Genomic DNA, 20091 nt, shown 5'->3' on the forward strand with positions numbered 1-20091 from the left:
TAATAATCCAAGAATCCATAATTCAAAAAGGGAGAAACACTGTAACTTATTTGACACACATTCTCAGAGCCTAGCACAGTACTGCTGTAGGGGCTCTGGGACTAATAAAGTAGGCTGAATGATGTCATGGAAGAAGTGAAAAAACGTGGGCCTTGGCCTCAGCCATGGACATTCACACTTTGCATCTCTGGAGAACAGAAGGAAAGAAGATGTTTTATTTATAAATAGAGGATATGTTCCCTACTTTGAGAAGAAATGTGAATACCCACGGCACAGAGGAGGGAACTCATAAATCCTATCTGTACCAAAATTCAGCATAGGGTACTGGTTCTGTACAAAAATGCTAGAGCCAGACTTGGTTTGAATCCTAGATCTGCCACTTACTATCTATGTGACCTTGGGCAACCTAGGTTAATCTCTCTGTGTATCTGTAAAATTATGTCTAAAAAATTACCTACCTCAAAGGGCTTTGGGAGGATTGAGTGAGTTGGTCACCTAAAGTACTTAGAACACAGTTTGAAACTAAGGAAGTCCTACAGTAGTGTGAGTTATTTGTTGCCTTTGTTAAACAGTTTTAAAGTTTGTGCTTTTATCTTGTTCCTTAAAAAAAAAAATCACTAAATAAATGTTAAAATAAATTGAGTAGATTGAAATACTAGTGACCAAGGAAAGGGAGTGGTAAGGGGTATAGAAAAAAAAAGGAGAACAAAGGTTAAAATACATTGGGTAGATGGAAATATTAGTGGTCAATGAGGGTAAGGGTAAGGGGTATGGTATGTATGAGTTTTTTCTTTTTTCTTTTTAATTCTTTTTCTGGAATGATGTAAATGTTCTAAGAAATGATCATGGTGATGAATATACAACTATCTGATGATATCATGAGCCACTGATTATACACCAGGTATGGAATGTTCATATGTTAAGAATGTTTGTGTTTGTATGCTGTTTTGTTTGGTCAATAAAAGTATTTAAAAAAATTCAATAGGTGCAACCACTGTGGAAGGCAGTTTGGCGGTTCCTCAAAAAGCTGAATATAGAATTGCTATACAACCCAGCAATACCATTCCTAGGTATCTACTCACAGGACTTAAGGGCAAAGACACAAACGGACATTTGCACACCAATGTTTATAGCAGCGTTATTTACAATTGCAAAGAGATGGAAACAGCCAAAATGTCCATCAACAGACGAGTGGCTAAACAAACTGTGGTATATACATACGATGGAATATTATGCAGCTTTAAGACAGAATAAACTTATGAAGCATGTAATAACATGGATGGACCTAGAGAACATTATGCTGAGTGAGTCTAGCCAAAAACTAAAGGACAAATACTGTATGGTCCCACTGATGTGAACCGACATTCGAGAATAAACTTGGAATATGTCATTGGTAACAGACCAGCAGGAGTTAGAAACAGGGTAAGATAATGGGTAATTGGAGCTGAAGGGATACAGACTGTGCAACAGGACTAGATACAAAAACTCAAAAATGGACAGCACAATAATACCTAATTGTAAAGTAATCATGTTAAAACACTGAATGAAGCTGCATCTGAGCTATAGGGGTTTTTTTTGTCTGTCTGTTTGTCTTTTTTTTTCATTTTCCTTTTCTTTTTTTTACTATTATTATTATTTTTTATTTTTTCTCTATATTAACATTCTATATCTTTTTCTGTTGTTTTGCTAGTTCTTTTCCTAAATCGATGCAAATGTACTAAGAAATGATGATCATGCATCTATGTGATGATGTTAAGAATTACTGATTGCATATGTAGAATGGAATGATTTCTAAATGTTGGGTTAATTTCTTTTTTTTTCTTTAATTAATAAAAAAATTCAATAGCAAAAAAACATCTTTAAATAATTTTCCATCTACAGTAGTTCATGTTCACTGTCAGAGAAATAGTGCCTGTGATCTAATTTGAAAGAATTCTAATTTATTATCTTAGAAGTAATTTAATCATTCGCATCTCCAGTAGCTTTAAACTGTGGATAATAACCACAGCCTACTGGCTATTACCACAGTCTTCTTTAGTCCATTACAACTCAATCTAGACTAGTATTTTTTTCCCTCTACTAGTGTGAAGAAGAAAAAGCAATCAAAAAGAACATTGGTCATTCTCATTAGGTTTGTTTCATTGGTTTGTGGCTTTCTCTTCCTTGACCTCTGATTGTTTCTTCATTCACCTTCTACTTCCTTGACTATAGTATTCAAAAAATATTTATCATTGTTTTACTTCACAATATTAAAAGCTTAGAAGTTGGTCACCTAAATATTTAGCTTACCAATTATTTGTGATTAATAACAATTTTATTAAATTCACACATGTTCTCCTCATTACCATTTCACTTTATAACATGCTTATTTTAAATGCAATAGTGTAATGAAGTGTTCTGCCATCACAACATAAAATATTCCAGTAAGTAGCTACTTTCTTGCTCTTTTAATCAAATGAAACAATGTCTTTACATTTGTTTATAAGGATTCTGCTTTCTCTCAAAAGAAGGAAGCAGGGTGAGCCATGGTGGCTCAGCAGGTAAGAGTGCTTGTCTTGCCATGCCCGAGGACCCGGGTTTGATTCCTGGTGCCTGCCCATGTAAAAAAAAAAAAAAAAAAAAAGGAGCATAAAACTAAGTTTTGATGCTCATGAAATCATAGGAAACTTCACTTTTCTCCATAATTATTGTCAAATAATATCTGTCCACATATACACACCCACCACCAACTTTCAGGGAAACACCAGTGTTGTGTGCTGTTCAGCATGCTAGGATGCACCATGAATCCTAAAACGAAAGGGTATACAGCACTGTAAACCAGGAACTCAAGAGGCCATGAGGAGTTAATGACTGCGGTACAGCTTCCAACTGTGGCCTCCTCCCAGAGATGCTGAGCACTGTGGGAGTTAACTGCTCCCATAGCACTCATCTCACCAGTTCTCATAGACACCCTCAAAACCTGCAGATACGTCATTGCACATCTGTGGTAGTTTGAAGCTTTTATGCATGTCAGAAAAAGCTATGTTCTTTTTTTTTTTTTTTTTTTTTTACATGGGCAGGCACCAGGAATTGAACCCGGGTCCTCTGGCATGGCAGGCAAGCATTCTTGGCTGCTGAGCCACCGTGGCCAGCCCAAGCCATGTTCTTTTAATCCACTGCTGTGGGTGCAGACCTTTTGGTTAGTTTATTTCAACTGAGATGTGACCCACCCCATTCAAAGTGGGTCTTCATCCCCTACTGGAGCCCTTTATAAGAGGAAAAAAGCCACAGAGAGGCTAAGACATGAAATTTAGAGAAGTTCACAGAAAAAGACAGAAGCAGAGGAAGGAAGCCACAGAAGGAAAAGCCAGAATTGAAGGCAACAAAACCGTTGCAGATGTCGCCATGTGCCTGGCCATGTGACAGAGGAATCCTGACTGCCAGCAGCCTTTCTTCAGAGAAGGTATTGTCCTATTGATGCCTTAATTTGGACATTTCTCACAACCTTAGAATTGTAAACTTAAGCTAATAAATCCCATTGTAGTGCATAATCTAATTCAACCTATACGTATTGCTCATTTGAGCAACTGAAACATATGAAGCACAGAATGAGAAAAGGTCCTTTAATCCTGTATAGATTATTGTAATGCCTAGAAACATCCTAGAGTACATTAAGCAGATAATCAAAAAGTATTGGGAAAGTCCCCTGAGGGATGGGAAAGAAAATATGGAACTATTAAACATTACCATCAGGGAATCCCCTGATACTGTGTTAAACTTTAGAGATACCCAAATCAACAGGCCATGCCCTCGATCAGGAGGCTCACTCTTCTGAAACTTATGTAGGTAGCAGAGAAGCTTAGACTACCCATAAGCATGCCTAAGAGTTACTTCTGGAGGACTTCTGTGGTTGCTCAGATGTGGCCTCAGTCTCTCTAAGACCAACTCTGCAAGTGAAATCATTGCCCTCCCCACTATGTGGGCATGACATCCAGGGATGAAAGTCTCCCTGACGACGTGGGAGATGACTCCCAGAGATGGACAATTACAGCCTGACCAAAAGGGGGAAAAGAAGTGTAATTTAAAAAGCATCAGTGGCAGAGAGAGTTCAAATAGAGTCGAGAGGCTACTCTGGAGGTTGCTGTTACTCAAACTTCAGTTGGACCTTGCTACCTATCATAACCTGCCAACCCCCAACCAGAACCATTCCAGCCAATCCTAAAGAACACCTAGGGTAATAAAGAAGATTCCACAAGGGTTCCACGCACTTGAGTAACTTTCCAGAAACCTACAACCTCCACTTGGGTCCCTGGTTCAGATAAGTCCTGAAACCTAGCCCAGCCTCTCCAGAACATCAAATAGTTCCATCTTCCTATCCCATATTAGTGACAGACCCTTCAAATATGAAAAATTTAGAATTACCATAGCACAAACACCCCTAAAGAGAGGGATGGGAAGATCAAGGGTGATGGTGGAGTTATACAGAGAAAATAGGATTTAACAAATGAATATGAATGCTGAATCATTAAATTGATATCTCTTTTAGTCTCCCATATTTTAGAGCAGCTAGAAGTAAAAACCTGAAATTGTGAAATTGCAACCTATGTCAAACTCTGGAATATATTCTACAACTAATTGTGGTGCTGTGCTTTGAAATTTATAGTTTTTTTGTATACCTGTTACTTTTCACAAAAAAGAAAGGAAAAAAGTTGATTGTGATGATAAAAAAAAAATTAAGCCCTCTGTCCTCCTATATTCTGGAGCAGCTAGAAGGAAAAATCTGAGGATTGTATGGTAGCCCATGACAAACTCTGGGATCTGTCCTGTAACTAGTTGTTGAAGAGTGCTTTGAAAATTATTGCTTTTTTATTTCTTTATTTTGTATATATGTTACACTATACAATAAAAAAGTTAAAAAATAATGTTACCAGAGTCGAACAAAATCAGCAAATTTCAATGAGAGAAAAAAATAAAGAAATTGATTCTGAATTTGATATTACATATGGTCAAATAAGTTGAAGCTGAGGAAAGCATATTGAACAAGCTCAACTTTTAATGTTTGACTACATTAATAATGGGAGAAAATTATAGAACAGGCATTCATGATATGATTTTATATATATGCATGGGCAGGCATCAGTAATTGAACACAGGTCTCCGGCATGGCAGGTGAGAACTCTGCCAGTGAGCTACTGTGGCCTGCCCAATATTATTATATTTTATTTTCAGAATGTATTATTTATTCTGAGTAAAACAAATAAAATTATTAACATTTTGAAGAAAACAAAAGCCAATCTGTTTCTGGTATAATGCATTTCATAGGCTTTACCAAACAGAAGTAGGCACTGTATATGTAATTATGCCACTCAGAAGTCCTATGAACTTTCTCTCATTTGTTCATCCTCTATCTCCAACTCTAACCTTACCTCTTCAATAGTTTCTTGGTTGGCTTTTGTAGTGATTAAATAAAGGAATGCAATTGACCAGAACCCTCCAGTTCCTATCAGTTTCTCAAGATTAGAAAAGCTGATAATGAAAGCTTAGGCAAGTCTCAGACACATTTTCTCTGTATTCAAAAGCTGTTGATCTGAAGCTTTCTGATCATAAAGAAGCATGACTTTTTATAAAATGCTTTAGCATATTTGGGATCCTAAGGTCTAGAACTACAGGGACTGTCACCATCACAGCCAGTGGACATAAGTCCTGAGCAGTAATGATATGGCCTGGATTTCAGATAATTTAATAAATGTATAACTAATATGATTCATTTTACACTTATGTAAGAATGACCATCATAGATCATTTATACATCAGAAAAAAATCTGCAAGACTACATGTTCATATTTGGGTACTGGAAAAAGTGGTTATCATAGCTATCTATGTAACTTAATCTGAGTTTGTATTTCTTTTAAAATAATTTTGTTGACATGAGTCTCACAGAATTTATCTAGGCATCCAGTTACTGAATAAAACTGGAAAGAGCAGTATTTTTGCAAAACAGAAAGGAAATTAATAACGCAATTAGTTCTTTGAGAATACTAAATATCCTAAATTGAAACCATACTCAAAAGTTAATCAAGAAAAGCTACAGAAGCTTCAATTTTACAAAAAAGAAAGTGAGATCCTGAGAATCCCATTTTACAGATTTTTAAAGGAAGCATACAGCTCAATTACAATTTATTACCATCTCCAATAAACAGAGTGCAAGGAGAAGATGGTAGAAAAAGTCAGTCTTTCTTCACTGTGGAGCACTTTGGATGCCTCAGTTGCTGGACAGGACACATTTAAAAATCTATGTATCCTTCAATCATTTATGATGATCTTTCTATTTAAAACATTTCCAAGATGCATTCCCACATAATGTGTCTCTCTAACAACATTAAACTATTTAACTTCCTAGGAGTTTCAATGAATTATTATTTTATATGTACAATTTAATATCTATTAAGTATAAGGACTATTAATCTCTTACTACAGTATTATATTTTTCCACAAAATAAAAGTTAAATGTATTATTTATAACACACATAACCCAAACTCTTTCCCCTCCCCTACCAAATCCTAGAGAATTTAAAGGGAATTGAATTATCATTTATCTTTAAATGAATAAATGTGGAATCTACATAATATTTTAAGAGGAGATATAATGAAACTAAGTCTCTCAAACTCTTTCTCTCCACAGGCTACTATGTTAGCCAATTTCTTACATTTCCATCCAAAGACTTTCTTTGCTTTACGTGCATGTGTTTATGTAAAATATTTTCAATTAGTACTTTTTTCATCTTTTGTATTTTTGCATCCAATATGGTCATAAACTGCTCTAACTATGTAAAAGTGTCTTAAAAATTATAGCAACTGTTGATAAATTTCCTAATTTTCTTTCCCTAAAGCACTACATTTAATTAAATGGGTCCAGTTGCTAATTCACATATCATAGCAGCTTTGTTCAAATGCTGCCCTAGTTTCAGACTTCTCTTTATTATTATCCCCTGATCCCTGCACTTAGATCCTCCTACAGTTCCAATGCAAAACCCATCAAGATTCAAAATAGAAAAAAAAAAATCCTAAAAACATTTCCTCTCAACAAAAATTGTACCTTTTTTAGCAGCTTTTTTACTATATGTTTTCCTATAGTTGTGCTGAATACTTGAGAGCTCCTCAGTGACACATCAATTCCTGATCACAGGCAATTAACTATGTGCATTGTGAATATGTTCATGGACATTCTGGTGAACTGTTCCACCCTTCAGCAATAGTGTTCTATACTCTTCTAGTATCCAGAGAAAGCCAAGGCAGATGGTTCACATTGGAGAGCAGTGAGAAGAAGGTTAAAAAGTGGAGTCAGTTCAAGAAGGGACTTGGACACAGATCAGAACTCAGATTTGATGAGGCTGTCAAGGATTCTGAACAAAGAAATATCAGAAAAGGAGTGAAATCATATTGTGAAAATATTCCCTCTGCTCTGGTTGGGAGAGATATTGAGGGGGGTAGGAACAGGAGATCCTAGGGTTAGAACAGTCAATTTGGAGACAGCTACTATAATTTAGCTTTGAGGTGATGGAGTCCTGGGCTTCATGGCAGCATGAAAATGTGAATATTTTGAAAGAAAAATGGTTAGGAATTGGTGAGTAAGCAAATAATGGAGAGAAATGAGTCAATGATGACACCACGATTTTGAGCATCACAGCACGGGTGGAAGCACCACAGGCAATAAGGGAAGTTAGCAAGGGGGAATTGGACTCCTTATAAGAAAGACGATAAAGTTGGCTTTAGACAAGCTAAATTTGTGGTGATATCATAAGTTTTCATGCCAAAAGTTCAGTGGAAACCTGAATTAGAGCACAAGTTAGAGGATAGGATTAGGGAATATATACATATATATAAATACATGTTTACATATGTTTTAAATTACAGAATATTTCAAATACATCAAATATAGACCAAATAATAATGAACTTCCATGTACCTATTATTTCAAATTTCAATAATGATCAACTTTTGGCCTCTCTTGTTTCACCTGTAATCCATTCCTCACCTATTCTCCTCTCCCCCTTGTATTATTCTGAAGCAAATTCCAGACATAGAGACAGTTGTTTAAAAGTATGAAGCACAGAAGCAGAGAAGCTTAAGGCAAACTTTCTCATTTCATAGATGAGCTGAGCAATTAATTTACCCTAATTCAAAAAACTGAAACTCAAGTTATTTGCAAACACCTTTGCCAAGTTTTCATCTTCTGGCGATGAAATGAAAATAATAAAGAAGATATGTAAATTTTTCATAAACCTAAAATTTAGACAATTTTAAAAATTACTATACCTTTGTCATAGTTTATTTGTAATTCTGCCAAAATACACTGTGTTAGTTTACTAGCTGCCAGAATGTGATATACCAGAACTAGAACAAGTTTTACAAAATAAGTTAAAAGTTTACAGTTCTAAGGTAATGAAAGTGCCCAAATTAGGGCACCAACAAGAGGTTACCTTAATTTAAGGTGTTAGGAACACCTTTGTCAGCTGGGTAGTCACATGGAAACATCTGCTGGGCTCCAAGCATCTCCAAACATCCGTGTCTCTGTTCTCTACGTGTCTGCATCTGTCGGCTCTGTTGTGAAATTTCTGTCTGCTCTAAGGCTTCTGTCCTTTCTCTAGGCAATGTAGTTTCTGACTCTCTCCAAAACATTTCCTCTTTTAAAGGATTCCAGGAATCTAATCAAGACCTAGCTGGAATGGGCGGGGTTACATCTCCATTCAATCAAAGGTTAATACCGACAATTGGATGTGTCATAACTCCATGGATATTATCTAATCAAAACTTTCCACCCTGCAATATTGAATCAAGATGAGAAAAAAACAGCTGCTGCCACAAGATTGAATCAGGATTAAAACATGTCTTTTCTGGGGTACATAATATTTTCAAACCAGCACACATACCAAATGAGCCATACATTATAAAATATAACTAAAAAATGGGCCCTTAAAACTAACAGCTGAACAACAAAAGTGCATTTACTTATCATTGGTTGGTTTTCACACTGCAGTCTCAGAACCTCTGGGGTCATTCTTTAGAATACCTTGGAGACAACAAGAGTCCTATCTGTCCAGTCAGTTTACTTGTCGCTGTCAAGAAAGTCACCTTGGATGACATGCCATCTCTTGTACCATAGCTGCCTAAGTTTATGGAGCAAATTTTCTGCTGGTTGTGTTAAGCAGAACACACAATAAAAGTGTGTTACTATTAAGTCCATAAATGGGCTCAATATGAATAGCATTCACCCTGCCAAAGGAAAAAATAGCGCAGTTTTAACAGAAAATATAACAGTTCATGGGTCCAGTTTAGATTTATTAAAGTAAATTAAATAGATCAGTGTGAGTCATAGTTTAAATATGTGGCAATGTTCTTTGTAGAAATGTTTATGAAACCAGGAAAACATCTTTAAACTTTATGAAAAAAAAATTCTAGGGTTTTTTAAAAAACATGCTTGATGTTAGAAATGAAGTGGCATTGAATATTGTAGTCTAAAAGCCACTAATAATTTCAAGTGTTAAGTTTTTGATGTATAAAAGATGTGTGCTTCATTCAAAGGAAGGTGAATTTCAGGGCTAATGCCATATTCAATACTTGTTCACGGCAGCCAGAAATCTCAATAAAGAATGGGAACTGTTCTATCTAATGGAAAAAAAAAAAAAGATGTGTGCTTCAATCTGGTAATAAAACAATTCTAAAAATTAATTCAGTACCTCTGTCATATAATACAATTAGTGGAAGAGTAAAACAAATATGTGAGGGTGTAATATTAGTTTTTCAGCTAATTAAAATTTCAAACTGCATAATAAATTTTTACAATTTTTTTTACAAAACTATTATACAGTATTATATGTATTATTTATTTAAAATTTTATAATACTGGCATAAGGTTACCATCTACCTTTTCTTGGGAAAAATTGGCTCTTATTTAAAAAGTATGTCCTTCCTTCTTGTTTTGTATTACATGTTCTTTCTTTCATAAAATAATAATAGTTGATGGTAGTTTTTAAGAAATAACCTCTTGAAATATGTAAACTTATGATCATAAAATGTAGAATATGTTAAAGTGCTGGTTTGAAACTAATGTGTACTCCAGAAAAGCCATGTTCTTTAATCCTCATTCAGTACTGCTGGGTGCGATCTTTTTTTACTGTTTCCATGGAGATGTGACCCACCCAATTGTGGGTGGTACCTTTTTATTAGGTAGTTTCCATGGAGTTATATCTCTACCCATTCAAGGTGGGGTTGCTTACTGGAACCCTTTAAGAAGGAGCCATTTTGGAAAAAGCGTGAGTGAGTGCCTATAGAGTCCACACAGCCAGAAAACTTTGGAGATGCAGAAAGAAAATGCCCCCAGGAAAGCCTTATGGAATGAGAAGAGAAAGCCAGCAAACATTACCATGTGTCTTTCCAACTGACAGAGGTGTTCTGGACCCACTGGCCTTTCTTGGAGCAAGGTATCTTTCCCTGGATACCTTAGTTTGGACATTTTCATGGCCTTAGAACCATAAACTTGCCAAAGTCCACCCCTTTTAAAAACCCATTCCATTTCTGGTATATGACTTTCTAAAAGCTTACACAAACTAAAATAGTTACCATGAGATAGATTAAAGCTAGAGAATGGGGCGTAGTTGTCTATCATGTACAGAATTTTTAACAAGGTTGAACTTAAATGTTTGGTAAGGGATAAAAGTAAGAGTAGATTATTGGGATTATAAGCAACAGTACTGAATTGTGGGTGAATACGGTTGAAAGGGATTATTTAGAGTTATGTATGCCACCACAAGGAAAGCCAGAAGTTTAAATATGGGATTGTTTAACACAGAGAACCTTAAGGTGGATGTTGTTTAAGATTAACCCTACAAATACAAATAAGTTCTTTCATGAACTAGAATAAATATATGACACTTGAACAGAGAGATAATAATAGATTGGTATGGGGGGAAGTACGCATTGCAAGCTACAGGCTATAGTTAACAGTAATATCTTAATGTCCTTTCATCAATGTAACAAGTGTACCACACAAATACTAAGGGTTAGTAATGGGGGGGGATAAAGGGTATGAGGTGTTTGGGGTTTTCTCTTTTTAAGCCTGTTACTTTTCTTTTAGGAACAATGCAAATAGTTTAAAATTGATGTGATGATAATTGCACAACCAGGTAATGAGTCTGTCAGATACTGATGGTAAACTTTGGATGGATTATAAGGTATGCGAATATATTTCAATAAAATTTGCAGAGTTGTGCTGGTTTGAAATTATGTATGTACCCTAGAAAAGCCATGTTTTAATTCTAATACCATTTTGTAAAGGCAGCCATTTCCTCTAATCTCTATTCAGCATTGTATGTTTGAAACTGTAATTAGATAATCTCCCTGGAGATGTGATTTGATCAAGAGTAACTGTTAAACTGGATTAGGGGAGCCATGTCTCCACCCATCTGTGTGGGTCCTGATTAGTTTCTGAAGTCTTATAAAAGAAGAAATATTTTGGAGAATGGGGGAGATTCTGAGAGAGCAGAAAACAATGCAGCCACAAGAAGCAGAGTCCACCAGCCAGCAGCAACCTTTAGAGAGGAAGGAAAATGCCACCTGGGGAGCTTCATGAAACAGGAAGCCAGGAGAAGAAGTTAGCAGATGATGCTGTGTTCTCCATGTGCCCTTCCAGCTGAAAGAAGAACCCTGACTGTGTTCACCATGTGCCTTTCCAGATGAGAGAGAAACTGTGTTCGCCATGTGCCTTTCCACTTGAGAGAAACCCTGAACTTCATCAGCCTTTCTGAACCAAAGTATCTTTCCCTGGATGGCTTTGATTGGACATTTCTATAGACTTGTTTAATTGGGACATTTTCTCGGCCTTAGAACTGTAAACTAGCAACTTATTAAATTCCCCTTTTAAAAGCCATTCCGTTTCTGGTATATTGCATTCTGGCAGCTAGCAAACTAGAACAAGAGTAAAAAAGGAAAGAGAAAAAAAATCTCTTTAATTGGAAAAGATGTCAGCAATACTGGGACCAATTCCAAAAAGAATTTATTTTTTATTTAAAAATTTTTACAACCACTACCCCTTCCTCCCCTCTCCTGTAACCTCTAATCTGCTATCTCTACAAATATGCTATTTTTAGTCACCTCTTGTGATATATGGTTTTAGTCCTGTGCGTCTTTATTTCACTGAGCACAATATTTTCAAGATTCTCCAATGTTGCAGTACGTCTCATAACTACACTTTTCCTTATGGCGATAATATCCTACTGTATGCATATGATTGACACTTGGGTTGTTTCCAGCTTTTAGCTATTGTGAATAACGCTGCTATAAACCTTGGTGTACAAGAATCTATTTGTGACCCTGTTTTCACTTTCTTTGGGTATATATCTAGAAGTGGGATTGCCTGGTCAAATGGTATTTCTTTTAACTTTGTGAGGAATTGCCATACTGCTTTCCATGGTGATTACACTATTATATATTCTAAAAGAATTTTATTTTAATGCTGTGATCTGCAGAATACCCAAATGAGGAAATCACTATTCCAGTTCCCTGGAAAACAGAGGTACACAGATGTGAGAGAAGGAAGGGGTAGCTAACAGAAGGATGTTAAGGAATTAGCTGCAGAAGGTCCAGTAGTTGAGACATAGGGAAGCAGGAAGAACGAATAGGAAGAATGTGAAATGGCTCAGTGAGAAGGAGGTAAGGGTAAAGGACACTAATATCTGGCTCCTATTCTATTGGGTACATCTGTGACTACTTTTTATTCTCATAACGAGCCTGTGAGTTAGGGGTTGTTTTCCCCAACACTATCTCTTACACCGGCTGTCTCAAGGAAGTGGGAGTCTCCAAGAGGGTGGTCAACAATTCTCAGCACAAGAGAGAAGCTTAAAATGAGAGCAAACACAAGGTGAGGCCCATAGGTCAGGAGAAAAGACTGAAAGGTCACTATCTGAGCAGTAGTGAGAACAGAGGCCAGATGGCCAGCAAATTAAACTGATCAGTGAGGGTACATTATACACCAATATTATTTATTTTTGCTTAAATATAATCTCCGATAAATGCTGATTTGCAAAGCTGTCTTATTTTTCTGATCTTACTGCTTTTATTTATAAACACATGAGTCTATTTAAACACTGTCCTTTTCTCTAATGATTACTAACACTTTTATGTTAAGCATTGTGCTAAATGCTTTAACTTATTAACTCTTCATAACAACCTGAGGTGAAGACTATATTTATCCCATGTTACAAATAAGGAAACTGAGGCACTGATAAGACTAAAAAACTTGTCCAAAGTCATAAAGCTAGTTATTAGAGCTTGGTGGAGCTAGGACAATCTGTTCACTGAATATCTTACTATTCAAGTCTTCTCCCCTTTACATTTTAGGAGTAAATCCAGACTAACAGTTGCAGTTTTAACAATCTTTCTTGATAGGTAACACCTTTGATGGTCTAAAATCTGACAGAGGTTTTAAAATACTGAAACTATAAAAAAAAATTTTTTCTAAAGCCAATTTGTATGGTATAAAAATTAAAACATGGCAGATATGTATACCTTCCCCCATACCTGCCTACCCCCAACCCCAGATAATACCTGTAGACACAAAAGAATAAATTTATCCCCAGAGGCAATATGACTCTGGGCAACAAATCCTCTTCAATTTTTTTTTAATTGCTCAAATTTACTTAATTTCAAAAGTAGTTCAAATCCCTTTATAAGTACTGTATTAGTTTGTTAAGCTGCCAGAATGCAATAAACCAGAAATGGAATGGCTTTTAAAAAGGAATTTATTAAGTTGCCAGTTTACAGGTCTAAGGCCATGAAAATGTCCAAATCAAGTGACGAACAAGAGGATACCTTCATTCACGAATTGCCGATGCCATCCAGAACACCTCATTCAGCAGGGAACGCATATGACTAGCATCTGCTGGTCCCTTGCTCCTGGGCTCTGTTGCTTTCAGCCTGTTACCTGTGGGGGTTCCTTACTTGACATCTGTGGGCATCTCAGCTCCTCCAGGACACAATTTTGGGTTCTGGTTTGCTTAGTATCTCATGGGAAGGCACATGGCAACATCTACTGGGCCCTGATTCTCCAAACGTCTGGGTCTCGTGTTAGCACATCTCCCTGGAGATAATCTAATCAAAAGAACTCCAACCTACAATATTGAATTAGGATTAAAGGACATGACTTTTCTGGGGTATACAACACTTTCAAACTGACACAAGTACTCATGATAAAAGTATGGTTAAGTGAATCTGTTCAGTATCTTTTGCTTCACTTTTCATTATTTCACACCTTCCTCTGGATATTGGGAGAGGAGAGCTAGTTAAAATCACTCTACTCATACCCCTGAATACGTCTCCCAACTCCAGCCTCCCTCATCCCCTAGGCTGCCCATCAAAGCCTTTAACCTCCCAATGTACCTTGGTTACAGGGCACTGGGACCTTAATAGTTGCTTGGTTCTTGCCCTTTTGAAATCAAATGTATACACCATTCAACAGTTAGCATAAAAACAGAAACAGGGAGAAGAAAAAGGAGGCAGCCAGAGTCCTGAGGTTTCATACACTCTTTGGAAAACCTCTGACTGCATTCTTTTCTTTGGGTGGAGACAACACCCAGAAACTACCTGTAAAGAGGCTCTAGTCTCCGCAACATCCTTCTGGGGAGCATACTGAAGATACAGAGCTCGTTCAAGTATTCAAATTTACAAAACATTCCCAATATATAAGTTTCTAAAGTAATTTGGTATGAACAGTTTTTAGAGAAATGAAAGTATAGATGTATTAAAGCAAAACACCAACCCTTCCTTTTAGTATTTAAAACTATGAATTGAATTAACAAAGCAACATTAAAATAAAACTGTAACAGCAGAGCAACATTAACGTGATCTGACATTATTTTGACAAGCAGCCCATATTATTTGTACAGTTACGTTTTTCAAGCTGAAGGGAAAATAATCAAGAATAAAACACACATTTCATATTTTTCTTTTAAAAGTAGTTCTAACTAAAGGGATTCTAAATAAAAGAATCGCTTTTTTTGGGCTGGAATCTTTGCCCTGGAGGTTTCTGGTTCTGACAGTAGCTCCAAGGAATATTTATTAAAAAGAAAAAAGGCTTTGTCCAGAGGAGAAAGTATTTTATTTAGCAATTCATTTTCTGAACTTGTTTTTAATGTATGAGAATTAAGAAGCGAAATAAATATTATCCTGCTATACAAATTTGACAAACTATTAAACGTTAAAAAAAATTACATTCAAGTTTTTTTATGTACATGCCCTGTTCAAACATCACACAGTTACAACATATAGAAATTTTGCTGACCAATACACCATGAACAAATTATTCAAATGGCTTACCAAATCATTTCTGAGAATTATTTTTATCATGTTTTCTAATAATGTCCATAAGATTAGCTCCTGTAACTAGATCACTCTGTGACTGTTTAATTTTTTGTTGTTCCTTTCTCTTCTGGTCAAGCAGGTAGGGGGAATTTAATAGCTGTGGGGGAAGAATAGATCCTGTGGGTTTTACTCTTTTTACAATATCCCAGAAATGTCTTTTTGAATTGTTATTGATGAAAGTAATAGCTGTTCCATTTTGACCTAATCTTCCCACTCTTCCAACCTGAAATGAAATGCAAACGTTTTCAAAATGTTCATATGCACTCTTATTACCCCTTGAAAGAAGGAAAGACTATTATTTAAAGAAACTTTACTAAGATTAACATTCATTCAGAGAGCATTTTTCAAACCACGGATCTCAATAAATTTGTGAAATCAATTAAGTGCAGTGCCACATTTACTGAGGTACTGAAAGTGAACAAAACAGAAAACATAAGGGCGATCACACATAATAAAAGTAATGTTTGCGGAATTTGAGTTTCAATTATCTGTATGTGTGTGTTTGTGAGGGTGTCATGACAACAACATGTTTCTTACTGTGATGGGTGAAGGTCAAACAATTGTGAAAGCTCCTATATTAACAGCAAGAGTTAAAGAATCCACTTTAGTGTACTCAGTGCCTTAAAATGTGAGATTACATTATTTCATTTTCACATAGTTATTTCTCATTTGACAGAATCAAATTTACACAAACCTTTCACAGAGATACATAAAGGAATAAAATCTGTTTAACATTAAATAACAGGGGAGAAACAGACAATCATGGTCAATTTCTGCTCCTTAATGGAAATAAAGAATTTAAATTTATATTCAGAAATATTGAAATGATCCCTGCCAATACATTTTAAAAACTGCAAAAGAAGAAACCTGTAAGAACAAAAATGGAAAGGGGTAGCCTGTAGGGAGTGGGGAGAAGTGAGGCAAGGCAATACTGTTTCCCATCATTAGCCTTTATTATGCTCTTTTTATTTAACTATTTGTTTGAATTGTTTGAATAAAAAATATAAAAAAATAACTGGAGCCCACAAAATGGGAGAAAATTTTGCACGTCAACTATCTGATAAGAGACTAGTATCCAGAATATATAAAGAATGCTTACAAGTGAACTACAAAAGTAAAAATACCCCACTTGAAGGGTGCACAGGTGGTTCAGTGGTAGAATGCTCTCTTCTACGCGGGAGACCCAGGTTCGATTCCCGGACCATCCACCCGCCCCCCCCACCCCCCAAAATACCCCACCTGAAAATAGGGCAAACGATTTGAACAGACTTTTCTTCAAGAATATATATATAAATGGCCAATAATGTCCACAACATTAGCCAGCAGGGGAATGTCTATCAATACCACAATGAGATACCACTTTATACCCACTAGCATAGCTATAAAAGAAACGTTAATTAATAACAAGTGTTGATGAAGATGTGAAGAAATTAAACCCTCATACATTGCTGGTGGGAATATAAAACAGTGAAGCTGCTTTTGAAAACCGTATGGCAGCTCCTTAAAATGTTAAACATGGAAGTATCACACAACCCAGCAATTCTATTCATAAGTATACATCCAAGAGAAATGAAAACACATGTCTACTTGTATGCAAATGTTCATGGCAGCATTATAAACAACTCAAAAAGTGCAAATAACACAAATGTCTATCAGCTGATGAATGGATAACATTCCATAACAGTGGAACATTCCATACAGTGGAATATTTTTTGGCAATAAAAGGGAATGATGTATTGATATATGCTTTAACATGGATAAACCTTGATAACACTGTGCTAAATAAAAGAAGTTACAAAAGACCACATATTGTATGATTCCATTTATATGAAATTTCCAGAATAGGCAAATCTATAGAAACAGAAAGTAGACTAGAGGTTGTCTAGAGCTGGAGGCCTTAGGGGAAATGGAAGCTGACTGTGAAATGGATATAGGGTTTCTTTTTGAGGTATTGAACATATTCGAAAATTGATTGTGGTGGTGGTTGCACAACTTTGTGAATATGCTAAGAGACATTTAATTGCACATTTTGGATGAAATGCATGGTACGCAATTATAATTTCTGAAATACAACTTACATTGAAATATTTTACACTGCAGTATAAAGCTGATTTAAAAAAAAAACTTGCAATGATGTACACACTCCAAAAGACAGGTGATTTTAATGCAAATACCAAGTTATTTCTCCCCAGGAGTTCCTCACTTCCAAAATTAAAAAGCATAAACATGGGAACACCTATTATAGTTTTAAATATACATATCCTTTGACCAGCAATTCTTCTTCCAGGAATTTATTTTACAAATAAACTGGTATAAGTGACACAAAATTAAGTATGTGGATGTTCACTGCAGCATTACTTAATAACAAAACCCCGGAGTTTTTTGCCCATCAGTAAAGGACATGTTGAATAAATTAGAGTACATTAATACTGCATGTTACTATGCAGTCTTTAAAACAGAACAAACCTGAATAAAAGAAAGACATTTAAAGAGCTTAAACAGTGCCTCGATATATATTCAATACATGTTAACATTTACTAAAAGGGAGTAACTGTGTGCTGATAAACAAATATGCCTAAGACATTTAATAAAGAAAGCAAGGCATAGAACACTTGGTGTGATATGGTCCCATTTATGCAAAAAATGTAAAAGGATACATACATACATGTGTGCAACTCACATATACACAATAATTGTGTATGGCAACCACTCAAGGGTAGGAATGACTGAGCAGATGAGAAATGACTTACTTTTCATTTCATATCTTCTGTTACTGACATTATTTGTTGTTATATGTATGTGTACTTCAATCGCTCAAACATACAAAAACACCCAGATACAAAGCCAGAAAAGCAGAGGTATCTGGGGCCATTCTGAGTATCAACAATCCCTGAGGCCACTGCTGTATAAGAACACGATACACTGAATAATTGAGAGCCACAGGATTGACTTTACGGTATTAAGAAAAGGTTAAATTATAATCGGTATACTTTGGTTTAAGAAGCAGAGACGCTTCTTAAATATTTTAATACTTTAGAAAGATTTCCATCCAAAATTACTAAAATAAAAGTCTGAAAGAAAGTAAGGGTCAACTGTTTGAACAATGGACTCCTGTGGAATACCGTATTCCCTTATGTGCAAGTAAAGGAAGTCGTATCAAAAAAAAAAAGGGGACTACATTATTATTAAGTCTAAGTACAAAAAAAAGCAACAGTACATGAAAGGCACCAAAAACGCTCTTTAGTGGGTGATTCAAGTAAATGTGGCATTCAGAGGTGATTCTAAGAACATCAGAGAAAGGCTTTACTTGAAGAATGTGTAAGTGATGCCCGAGAAGGAAGACAAGTTACAGTTAGCAAGATAACACAGTGACACTAAGAGAAGGTTCTATTTCTGCTAGTAAGAAGAGCTTTTGTTATCCTTGGCAGCAAAGGAAAGTAACAAAACTTTAAAAGGTGAAAGACTAGAACAAATGAGGATATGAAGAGATGGAGACAAGTTACCTATAAGAGAAAATATTTTAAAGGATCAATTTTATTTGGCCAGATACATCAATTTGAAACCATCTTTTAAAACAACATTTATTTTTTGCTGATTACAAAAGTTATTATTAGCATTCACACCGAAGGAAAAAAAAAGAAAATGGAAATAAAAATAAATCTAAAATTTTAAAAAAACCTAAATTTTAAAAAAACTAACATTTCAGATGACTGACTTCCATTTTTCCATACATTTCAGGTTTATAAAATAAAGTTCATTTTATATAGTTTAAAAGCAAAGAGACATAAAATTTTATGTCCTGCTTTTTCTACTTAGTATTATATTGACAATGCCTTACCTAAAATAATTTCAAAAACAAAATGGTGGTAATAAAAAAAAAACAACTCCTTACCTGATGCACGTACTCATCCATACTGGAAGGCATATCAAAATTGACAACCAGTTTGACACTGATCAAGTCTAGGCCTCGTCCCAGCACTCCTGTGCTAACTACAACTTCATAGTCTCCTTCAAGTAACCCCTTTACAAAAAAGCAACAAAATTTATTATTGCATAAATTATTTTATGTGGTTTTAGGTAGTTCAGATTTCTTTTTTCAGTGATTACTTCAACTAAGATCCTAAAATATCTGAAAAATGTTTGTACCTTAAGTTTCCTCCATGAAATTTATTCTATTAATTTACTCAGGCAAACCTTTTCCAAAGAGAAGCAACTGCTCTGCCCCACTCTAAAGCGACCCTGATTTCAGAAACGATGGATTCTGAATTGGTAATCTACTAACATATACTCCCTAGAGGACAGGGCTCACTGTGCCCAAAACACAGAAGACTGAGCAAGTCACCCACATTCCCTGCTTGCCTGAAGTTCTTAGAGGCATTAAAAAAGGATCTGCCTTAAAAATCAGCAGGTAATATAACGTCTCTTGAAAACAGGGCAAAAAAGGGAAAGGAAGAGCAGAGAATGCTGAGTCAAACCTTCAATATGTTTCTCCTTTCTATTTGTGACTTCTCCGAATGTATGGATGTGCTTTTCAAACCTGTGATTTTCTCAACTGCATCGCTCAAGAGATCTGCTCCTAGCTTGCAGTCTACAAATACTAATACTGGAGGCTTAAAGAGTTTCTTATCCTGAAAAAATATAAAAGACAAATTTAAAATTTTCCGGGTATTATGATTCACAGTGGAAAGTTTTTCTGAA

The 20091-nt window shown here is 35.6% G+C and overlaps 1 protein-coding gene across 5 annotated transcripts in view; it reads right to left on the reverse strand.

The window, feature by feature from the left end:
• Positions 1-2660: 2660 nt before the first annotated feature.
• The window catches only part of DDX59 (DEAD-box helicase 59), a 48264-nt gene continuing 30833 nt past the window's right edge, over positions 2661-20091 (reverse strand). For all 5 annotated transcript variants that reach the window (XM_077157350.1, XM_077157349.1, XM_077157348.1 and 2 more), the window contains exons 6-8: positions 19869-20021; positions 19286-19414; positions 2661-15616 (exon numbers count right to left, since the gene is read on the reverse strand). In XM_077157350.1, the coding sequence (XP_077013465.1) occupies positions 15353-15616; positions 19286-19414; positions 19869-20021 (546 nt within the window). In that variant the 3' untranslated portion in view covers positions 2661-15352. The remainder of the gene's footprint in view (positions 15617-19285; positions 19415-19868; positions 20022-20091) is intronic.

The sequence above is a fragment of the Tamandua tetradactyla genome, chromosome 4 (genome assembly GCF_023851605.1).
Source record: "Tamandua tetradactyla isolate mTamTet1 chromosome 4, mTamTet1.pri, whole genome shotgun sequence".
Lineage (NCBI taxonomy): Eukaryota > Metazoa > Chordata > Mammalia > Pilosa > Myrmecophagidae > Tamandua > Tamandua tetradactyla.